The sequence below is a fragment of the Nanorana parkeri genome, unplaced genomic scaffold, assembly GCF_000935625.1.
Source record: "Nanorana parkeri isolate BGI_ZX_2015 unplaced genomic scaffold, ASM93562v1 scaffold279, whole genome shotgun sequence".
Lineage (NCBI taxonomy): Eukaryota > Metazoa > Chordata > Amphibia > Anura > Dicroglossidae > Nanorana > Nanorana parkeri.
Window position 1 is genome coordinate 1262614 of NW_017306547.1, and position 11038 is coordinate 1273651.

The window sequence follows — 11038 nt, forward strand, 5'->3', positions numbered from 1 at the left end:
TTTTTTTTTTTATTTAGACAACACTTTTGATCACATATTTGATTTCCGGTCAATTAAAAGTGGTTGAAGTTAACTGACGGTTGTCACATGTATGGCCAGCTTAATTGTTGAAGTCCTCTGTGATCTGGATGGATGGAGAGACAAAAGGTGCCAAAAATAAAACATTTTGAAATTGATTCACATTAAAGCTGTACTCTCCATGTACAGTTTTAATCAAAACTATTCAACCCCCATTGCAAATCAGGTTTATTGGAAACATTTGCAGACTCTCTGCTGTTTGCAATGAACAAATCAAACACAAGCAAATAATATAGATCTCCTCCCCAGCTTATTATTTTTGTTTTGGGTGCCAACCCTCAGTCCCTGCCTCCCAATGTCTCTCTTGCATTGTCACCTTGTCATATGTAATCTCAGGCTATATTCAGCCAGGCTGATGATCACTGCACTGTTGTCACCATCATGGAGCCCACTCTGAGCAATGACAGACAGCCACTGCTGGAGCGAGTGCATGTAGAAAGTAAGTGGCTGCAAAGTTCGGCTTCTCAATTTCCGTCTATTCCCTGACACATATATCACTTATATATTTGTGTTAGTTGCACATGCACAGCTAATCATGGCAAGATATATTTTCTATTTGTCAAGAACAGAGTTTCTGTTCTGATGGATCCCTAACAGGAACTATTTTTAAGAACTGATGTACATGGGCTTTTCATATCAGTTAGATGGGCAATTGTGCAAGTCTCACAAATTGATCCTTGACGTTCATATGAATAGCTGTGTGCTGGAAGTGCTATACAAAGCAATGACAGCTAACAGTGCTCACAGCCATTTGCATGTAATTGGACATGCTGCAATTGCCTGTGGACAATCACCCCTGAATGCAAACGGTTTTCATCCAGGGGCGATCATCCACAGGTAATCATAGCATGTCCGATTACATGCAAAAGTCTTTCAATGCTTTGTATAGCGATTCCTGTGCGTCTCATGAAGCAATTTGTCAGATTCATCCAAAAGGTTTCATTCGCAAGTGTGAATGGGGCCTTAAAATCAGTTTAGTTAGACGTCCTTTAGCGTTCCAACATTCGACTCCTACTTATCCTGGTCCTACACATTTTACTGATTTCACTATTTAAACTCCTGAAATGCCATGTCTGCTCACATATATGGCCCCGGCCAATGGTTCCATGGATTGATTGACATGTTGAAATGTTGCTATGTACTTCACTGTTTCTTTCTGTGGACTATTACTTTGATACAACTGCATTTATCCATATTTTGATGGTTATGTATGTCTAGAAAAATACTCAATAAAAGATTACATGCTAAAAAAAAAATATCAGTTTAAGATTAGAATTGTGCTTTGCTTTTATCCCTCCATGCAAATCTATGTGAATTCATGGTAAAAGTAGCTCTAACTAGCACCAACATCTTGTCTATACAGGCATTTGCTAGCATGTAAAATGCTTTTCTCTATTTAGAGGTTAATGGAAATGCAAAAGGAGCTCAGAAGAAACTTAAAACTCTAATGCAAGTTGAATGCACCTGAAAGCATGCTGCTTTTCCCCATCCACACAAGTCTAAGACTGCCATTACATGCACATTATAGTTGGTGTACTCACATAATTGAGATCAGTTAGGGCTTGTGTAAACTGGTTTGTGTTTTGCATTTGAAGTGTGATATATTCTGCAGAGTTCATTTTACTTTGGTTGTACTGTGAATGACGCTTCTGTGTCTGTGTTTGGCCTACTTTACGTTCCCTTGGGACCAGTCGGGCCTTTAGAGATTCTTATCTTCTGCTCCGAAAAACCTTTAATCGCAGTGGAACAGCAAATCAAACACAACTCCTACACTTGTACTTAGAAAGGCAGGTGAAATGTTACCGAGTTACTTGTTTTCTGGAAAAGCACATTCATTAGCCTGCATGCAAAGGCATTGTTTTAAAACAAAGCATATCTATTTAAGTCATGAGGTTAAAGTTTGAAATCAGCTTATGACATGTATTTATTCCTTCACATAAGTCAGAGTGAATGCATTTGCAAACCATGTACAGCATGCTTAGTGCCAATTTGTGAAGCCAAGCATTATATTTGTGAGAGTCTGTATTTAAACACAGTACACCCACACACAGTAAAACGATACCCAACATGCCCAGTTTACAAATTGCGCCCGTCCGTGAAACGGCGAAAAACTGCAGTACCCCAAAAAGTCCACAGAAGATGCTTTAAAAGGCCCCACAGGTACTTGGTAGGGGCAACATAGCCCGGGAAGCACGGCGGCGGTGTCCGGCGGGGAGGTTTTCCCCTTGCTGTTTGTTAATGTTTTATTAATGTTTGATTTTTTGATGTTAAGCACTTGCTTTAGGTTTTTTTTTGTATAAAACTCCTTTTTGATGTGTGTATTTTCCATGATCTACTGAGCATCACAATTTTACTGCAGTGATTACACCAGAATGTTCCAGTTCATTGTGTGTTGGCACAGCTGCTTGAAATCCAACTCAGAAGTGCACATGAAAGGGTGTCAATGCTGTAGTTGAATTCGATAAGCATTGCCACCCTAGTAGGGATCTGTCCATGGATACACCTTTTTTGGTATAATTGAATGTGGGACATGTAAAAAAGTTTGAGTAAACTTTTTGACCTTACTGGAACATGTTTAACAAAATATAATTTTTTTATTTATTTATTACAGGTTTTTATATAGCACCGACAGTTTACACAGTGCTTTACATAGTTGCACATTCACATCAGTCCATGCCCTCAAGGAGCTTACAATCTAAGGTCCCTATCTCACATTCATACATATGAGGGCCAATTTAGAAAGGAGCCAATTAACCTAATGTCTTTGGAGTGTGGGAAGAAAACAGAGTACCCGAAGGAAAACCCAGGCAAGCACAGGGAGAACATGCAAACTCCTTGCAGATAGTATACAGACCCTTAGTACTGCAAGGCAGACGTGCTAACCACTACACCAATGTGCTGCCCCACTTTGGTTTACATTGGTTTAAGTATTTGAGTTTAGATACACGCCAATGCAGAGCAGGAGCTGATTAAGGACACAGATGGAAAGAAAGGTTCTGTGTGGCAGTCATATTTGCACATCACAGGCTTTCAACTTAGCAGAACTGCACAATTGTGCTTTACTTCGCCTCATTATCAGTGCAAGTTCATGGGCCAGATGTGGCCTGAAATCCAGGAACAGTAAAATAATTTTACATGGTCTACAATAACTTGTTGGCTTTAACTTTTTTCTGTTTAACTTCTAGCTACCCCATTTTTTCTAACCTTTACCAGCCTCAATGCCAACTTTTGCTCCATTGGAGCATCTGACATACTTCTTGATGTCTCTGATGCCTGGTTACCCACTATGTCGTGGTTCTGTCCACGACCCCTACATCATTAAAGAGGTGTGCGTTTTCCTGCTGCAGGAATCCATAATATCTGTTTATTAGCGGCGGCTCTCACCTGTTAAAGTTAATGATCAGGTGATAGTCGCTGCATTTAAACGCCAGCACACTGTATGTGATTGTATGTGATACCATTACATGTGGTTAGAAATCAACCACTCTCCCTGGACCTGATCATTAACTTGAATGGGTGACAGCTGCCCCTTGTAAATGGCTGACTAGGGATTCCTGCTGCAGAAAAGCCTCAGTATCTGATTCAGGGATCCCTAATTGCACCTAAACATACAGGTGTGAATGGAGCCTAAGACTCTTATTTTTACATTCAAAGACCCAAGCCTGTAATTCTGCAAGCTATAAATTCTTAACTTTTTTTTCTTGTTGACTAGATTGGCTTTTTGAAATAAATAATTCTGAACATGCAAAGTGTACTGCAATTATATCTGTATCCTTTAAAGCAATTCAGTCCATTACAGCCTTACTTAATAGCACCAACAGTGACCAATTTAGATAGAGAAGAACTTACAAACCATAGTAACGATATCAAAATATTGATAACCATTAACCAAATATTGATAACCATAACCAAAACTATTCATAACCATGAAACACCCCATACAATAAGGATATGACTCCACTGCAAAGTACTTTTTCCTGTTCCACCTTTATGTGTTAAAAAATGTTCTGTTCTACTAGATGCTATTTTATATTCTATATTTTCCAATTGTATTATATGATTTCAGCACCACTGACAGCCCTATCGGAATAAACTTTTTCTTTCACATTCAAACAAAGACGATAAGCCGAAGTGTAATCTATTGCCCACCGAGTCACTGGAAGCCAAGCACTCAGTATCTCCACAGGGAACTTAAAAACCAAACTGAAAACAGATTATAAGAATATATTAGAGCATGGTTTTAAAGTAAGATAGAATATACATAAAGGGCTGTATCACGAAGAGTTCAAAGCATTATCAGATGGTCAAAAGGCATCAGTTCATTGTTGTAAAATTTCTGCATAGACTAAGCTTATTTACTGCTTTGGTTATTTGTGTCAGTGAATTTTAGAGCTGTGTTTATATGAATCCTATTACCAGTGTGCACTCTGTGACATGGTGATGATGCAAGGAAACAGCTCTGTTTATTTACTGTGATGCTGTAACGATATAAAGATGTTAATGTAACTTCATACAGCTATTGTAGCTGCAAGACTATAAAACATATAACAAAGCAAATGAAATGTAATGGCTGTAAGTATTTTAGTACCTAATATTAAAATAGTTCCATTGTAACTCCAGCTAAATCATTTACTGGTTGTGGACAGAGTAAGGGTTAGAAACTTTGTCAAGTTTTTATTGCTATTGTAATTACGCTTACTCGTTTGGGGCACCAGTAGATAAATATTTTCAGCAACATGTAAGAAGTGGTTCTGGTGAAATGTCCAACTCTGACAAAGTCAACCTTTTTATTTATTCTAACGAATGATGATTTCAAAGTGACAGAATGTTTTTAAAAAAATTAGACGATATGATTGATTATTTCTTTTTAACAGTTTTGCTAGCATAAGGCCAGCTGTCACACCGGTGATTGTGTCACTGATTGTCATTGTGTTACTGATGCCACGCTGCCCAATGGAAATTGTTTCCTGGCTGGCAAGAATGAATCAGAATCTTGCCAGCAAGGGAGCAGCAACTTTGAGAAAACCCCTCAATATGTTTATTTGTTCTGTTCACACAGAATACTGAAAAATAACTTTTAAAAAATCTTACCTTTTAGATGTTTTATTAAAGCAGGCAAGATCGCTGATTCCTGGTTTTTCTTAGCCCTTTCACAGTGGTGTGTCCTAATGATGAGACTTTGGACTGAAATTTGAGGATTGTGTTTATTTGATAACCACCATTAACATACAATGGACAAGCCACCTTAGACCCCTTACAGCCCCTGCTAACATTCCAAAGAAATAGAAGCAAGAAACAAATGTAACTCTTAAAACCCTTACCCAAGCACAAACAATTTAAACTGCAAGAAGCATTTTTTTATTTTATATATTAGTATTTTTTGTGGGGGGGGGGGGGGTGTAACAATGGGAACATGTAACAAATATAAAATAGGTGTTATCCCAATTTGGATGGGAAAGTGGAAATACACTTTAAACCTAATAATGAAGAATGAACTAGTAGTATATATTCATGTGCTTGAGAATGTAGACAACTCAACAAACATATCTTGACTTAAAGCTGAACTCCAGGCAGATAAAAGAGACACGAATTGACCCAGCTCTGTATTCACTACATCATTATTTTTGTTCATGTAAGTACCGGAATTTTACTTGGTATCAGCTTACAGTTCTTCTACAGCAAATCTGGGACTGGGAGAAGAAGTAGCAGAAGGGGCTAGTCAATCGTGTTGCCATGCAAGGAAAATGGTGATTAAAGGAAAGGACTGAGTGCTGATCTTATTAGTCTTCTGCCTCTCCTCCTACTGTCCATTCACTGGTTGGGGATGGGGCAAGACCTGAAAGTATTAGTGTACTGCCGCTGAAAAAAATACGTCTTCTGTCCTGCCAGACAGGGATGAGCTATCTCAGAAGGGTTGTGTAAATCCCATAAGTGATAGGAGAGAAATACTAGTCCTTTGGCAAGTACACATCTCCTATATGTAGATTTTTTTTCATCTATTTTTATTATTAGTTTGTCTGGAGTTCAGCTTTATGCTAGCCACCTATGACACTACTGTTTAAAGGTGATTTACAAATAACGTTTTTTAATATTCTCTTTTTTGTAGTTCTTCACATAATTTAACTTTTGCGTTTTCATTTTAAGTTTACTGGTCCTTTCAGTAAATATTATTTCTAATTGAACTGCTAGTCATATAATTAAGAAATACATCTCCTTTGAACACTGCACATTAAATGACTACCTTTTAGAGGGGAAAATATATCCATTGTCTTTGTAGAACTGTGTATAATATTTTCTCAAAAAGAAAGTTATTGTTTTCATCCCTCACACATGTTTGTGAAATGTGATTGATATTTATATTTTGACTGCTTGCAAGGAAGAATAGGTCGATCAAGGTTAATCCTTGTTTTAATGGTATTATACTGAAAGTGATATTTGGCCACTCTTGGAAACATGTTCTGTAGGGATTATGATTAAATATTATATTGGGATCCTTTTCATTTATTAAAAAGAAGACCGAAATTAGTACAGAAATAAAAAATGTACTGCATTTCTGTTGGCACTGTTCATGCTTAATAAAACATTTCTAGAGTGGAAAGTTTCTTACATTAAATTAGATTCAGCTGTTGCAACGAAGATTTATACATATTTAGACGTTTTATCTGTCTTTTTTTTCAGAAACAAATAACTCAAAATCTGTTATAGTGTAAAAATGTTCTTTGTGAAACCCCGATTTATAACATTTGATTGCTTTGGCTATGGAAGTTCTTGAGAGGTGACTGTACCCATCCAACTGGCACAAGAAAGCAGAGAAAGTGCTTAGACTAAGGCTTGTGGTAATCTGCAATGATCTGTTCTTACTTTTCTTACAGGTGCAGTTAAAAACAACTGTATCGAGTCAGTATGTTATTCGAACTCAGCCTACGAACACTTGTCTTTCAACTCTGGAATGTGCTGCTATTGCCCTTTCAATAATGGAGAAAAACACTGCAATTCAAGAGGTGGGTAGTAAAGTGGGCCTGTCATGCAACATTAAAAACATTTTTGCTTGAAAATATTTTTTTCAACCTGACTAACTATGTAACACTTTTAGTTTCACATAATACAATTAATCATTAGTATTGCTATTAAAAATAGCAATTCTGTGACATCCTTGTGCACCTCCAACTGCGAATTTGTGCAGTGAAGTTAGCAAGGGAGTAAAATATGGTAAAATGTGTCTGTCATCAGCTGTCACTTTGTCTAGTTTAAAGCCCAAATAAAGTCTCACACCTTTTTAGCTCTTTAAAGGCCTTAAAATACCCCTTTTTCTACTAATTCCTTCCTTTCCTTGAGTGTTTCGTGCTGGTAAAGCTAAGTAACAGACATACCCCTCAACACAAGTGTCCTCGCACAGAATTGTTGACAGAGGAAGAGCGGCATGGCTCTGATCAGGTCTGTTGCTAAGTGCTAATTACTAGAATCACTAAGAGCCTATTCACACCAAGGCATCTGCAGATCAGCGCGGTTTCTTCGCTGATCTCAAAAGGGAGGTTTTGGGAGTTTTTAATTGCGCTTCAGTGCTGAATGTCATTGGAAATGCCCAAAACCGTGCTGATCAGCGCGGTTCCATTGAAAGCTGTATGGAAACCGCACTGATCAGCCTGGCAAAAAAGGGTCAGCAGTTCGGATCACACTGAGCATGATCGATCCCCATAGCAATGTATGGGATCGTTCATGTCGGCGGATCCACGCAGCCGAACCGCCCTGTTGTCTAACTCTGTTGTCTATGGACCTGCACAGTCCTATTTAGATGCCATACATCAGTGTTTTTCAACCTTTTCTCAGTCACAGCACCCTTTAAATGTATGCAAAATCTCAAGGCACCATAGTATAAAATGTAAAAAACTCAAATACAAAATTGAACAAAACATGTGCCCCTCCAAAATCCATACCAGAACCTTATCGTAGATACTAAGGGGGTATTTAAGGGGGTATGCCAAACAAAAACACATAACAAAAGGGGATTCTCCCTTTCACACCAGAGCCCCCCTTTACATCAGGAGCATCCTTTACATCACAGTCCCCTCCTTTTATATCAGAGTCCCCTCTTTCACATCAGAATCCCCCTTTACATCACTATCCCCCCTTCACATTAGTAGCCTTCTCAACAAAAGTTCATCAGAACCCCATTTTCATATCAGTGTGCTTCCGTTTTGTTCTCCCAATTTTTTCTCCCTGGTCTCTTCCCTTTCTTTTATGCCATCTTTGCTTTTCACTTTTGGCATTTCACAAAATATTATCTCGATGCTCCACAAAGAATCACTGCATAATTCTTTATTTTAATTCTTATATTCATTTTTATTATTGTTTTCTCTTACTTTTTAGCTCTGAATTCATAAGGTGTTGAGTTAATAACCAGATTTCTTAAACAAAACATTATTTCTTTATAATTCATGCCAGTGTGACTCTATAGGAAGAAGAATAGTTCAGTTATTTAGCAAGCTGACTGAAATAAAAGCTGCCTGCGTTTATCACAGCATTAAGAGTTGAAATGTGTTATTACTATTAGGAAACACAGATAGTTATTGTTTCAGCACTTTAATTAATTAGATTTTGTGATGAAGAACACACACACGCGCCACAGAAGAAAAAGGCTTAATTCTGAGACCAGATATGTGTACTGCTGCCTACAGGAGATTGGACAACTATAACCCCTTCCACTTCCATCATGTTCCAGTTTTATGCTAGTGTCCTAGGAGAATGGATGTCTTCACTCTCTTCTGTCCCTTTCCACTAGACCCCAGTTAAGCTTCTTCACCTACTTACAGAGCCAGAGAGCTAATTTCTTACAGTTCCCAGATTAGCTGGTTCTCAGCATGGCTTTGGAGACACCATGCTAAAGATGCAGGGCAGGCCTTGTCATGTGACCCTAGAGCTTGTCTGCTTGGGTCGCTCTCCAGATACCCAGTTTACTGTGCGAGTCAGCCGCAGAGTGATTTAATGGTCCAGACCTGCAGTTCACCCACTGGTGGTACCCTGTCCCTGAAGACTTCTTAGTATGTCCTATTGGGGGCAAAGACTGTCTGGATGGGGAATGCCTCCTTGGTCCTGCTCTGGCACTCTCCATCTTTACTGTATTTGGGGCCACAGGGTGCCTTCTGGATCTGCACTGTGATAAGTCAAAGGGCCTTGTCCTTTTAAAGCCTGATCTATTCTTATCGTGCCACTGTCACTGGCGGCACCCCTGCAGCTGTATAGCACAGGACAGAACAAGTTATGGAATGTTGACATTGTAGTGATCGTATTAGAATTAGTTATAATTGTCACAGGAAATATGGGATCGCAGAACAGTATTTTAGGATAAATGTGCAGCCTTGACTAGCAGTAGGCAAAAGTGGGTACTGTAAAAATCCAGCGTTGGCAATTTATCTTTAAGCTATTTCCTGTATTGATTTATTTCTTCCTATTATAATTTATTTGGCAGGCGATTCTCCGTCCTCTTCAAGCTCTGTGCTCCTTCCAACTACAGCACGGTGCTCAGATTCATCACAGCAAGGAACATCTACTTAAAAATGGCCAGTATAAGAAGCCAATGCCAAAGAATAAGAGGAAACTGAAAAGGATGGAGCTTCTGGTTAACAATGTCAAAATTTAGCTTTTCTTATAATGTACTAGAGAATATTGGTTATGCTTTAATTGATCCTACTGATATAAAATGATGGGTTCTGGCAAAGCCTTGAGCAATATCTCTACTTTAATAAACATATGTCCATGGTCACCAGATCATTATTTAGTTGAAAGTGTTCTTACCTTAAACTATCAATGCAATTTTAGTAGAGGATAATAGGAGAAGCCTAAGTGTAACGTTATGCTTTCCTTTGCAAATAAACTTTATAAATGTTTAAAAAAAAAAAGCTTTGAACAACCTGTTTTGCAGAAAAAGCTTCCCAAGGTTTTCATGTCAAAATGTTGCGGTGTTGGTCATATGGGAGGCTTTGGTCTCTGCAGAAAGGGAGAACCAGAGTTTAAACAGATTTGCTGTTTGGCTGTTTCTGGACATGTTAGTCAGATTAGTTGACTAATGTCTGGGATAAGGAGCTTTGATCTGCATTTTTCGCAAGAGTGTAAAGCGTTTAAGGGGTTCTTTTAACATATCTTATTTTAACATAGGGTGGAGGGGGTTGGGCCAGGGAGGCAGGAGGTAAAAGTATATTATGTCTAGTTGTAGGTAAGCTTGAAAAAAGCATCTTTGATCTTTTATTCATGATTCAGTCATATTATATGCCATTTTCATACATATATTGTATAAAATTTATGTTTTTAAGATTTTTTTTCCCCATAGTTTGGTTTGAATTATATGTCCAATTTTTGTTTTCATCCTTATTGTGTTTTTGATGTTCACAGTTTAGTTGAATACATTAAAATGTTATTCTCCACTTAAGGTTTATTTTCGTAGAAGGTTACACTAAAGTATATTTAATATCAAGGCCTAAGGGAGCTATACTGCAAAATTGCTCCTCATATTTCCATTCTCTTCCTTGAGGCATGGACTCGCTTGGATTTTGAAAGTTTTTTTTCGCTAATAAGGTCTCTTAAATGTTTCTAAACCAGCTGCCATAGTGGAGAGTGGTACTTTCCAAAGTAGAGAGAACCTAATTTTGTAAGTACCTTAGTATATAATCTAATGAATACAAAATATTTTTTAATTACCATAATGGTCCTCTCAGGTGCAGTTGTCCCTTAAAGCCCAACTTCAGCCAAAACCAGGTTTGGGTTTTAAATAATACATAAAAAGTATTATACCCTCTAGGAGATTTTTGCCCCGATTGAGGAGTTTTCCCATCTCTTCCTGTCCCTGTGATATGGGAACAGAAAATGAGACAAAGACACCAGCAATCCTTTTATTCGTGCATGATGATATGACCTGCTAGAATTAATGAAAGGATTTTGTTTTGAAGAAAACTTGGAGTGCTGGTAA

The 11038-nt window shown here is 38.0% G+C and overlaps 1 protein-coding gene across 1 annotated transcript in view; it reads left to right on the forward strand.

Annotated features, from left to right (window-relative positions):
• DTWD2 (DTW domain containing 2) overlaps nt 1-9749 on the forward strand; it is a 166844-nt gene extending 157095 nt beyond the window's left edge. Inside the window, exons 5-6 of the mRNA XM_018557306.1 lie at nt 6951-7079; nt 9545-9749. Coding sequence (XP_018412808.1) covers nt 6951-7079; nt 9545-9715 — 300 coding nt within the window. The 3' untranslated portion in view covers nt 9716-9749. The remainder of the gene's footprint in view (nt 1-6950; nt 7080-9544) is intronic.
• Nucleotides 9750-11038: the final 1289 nt, after the last annotated feature.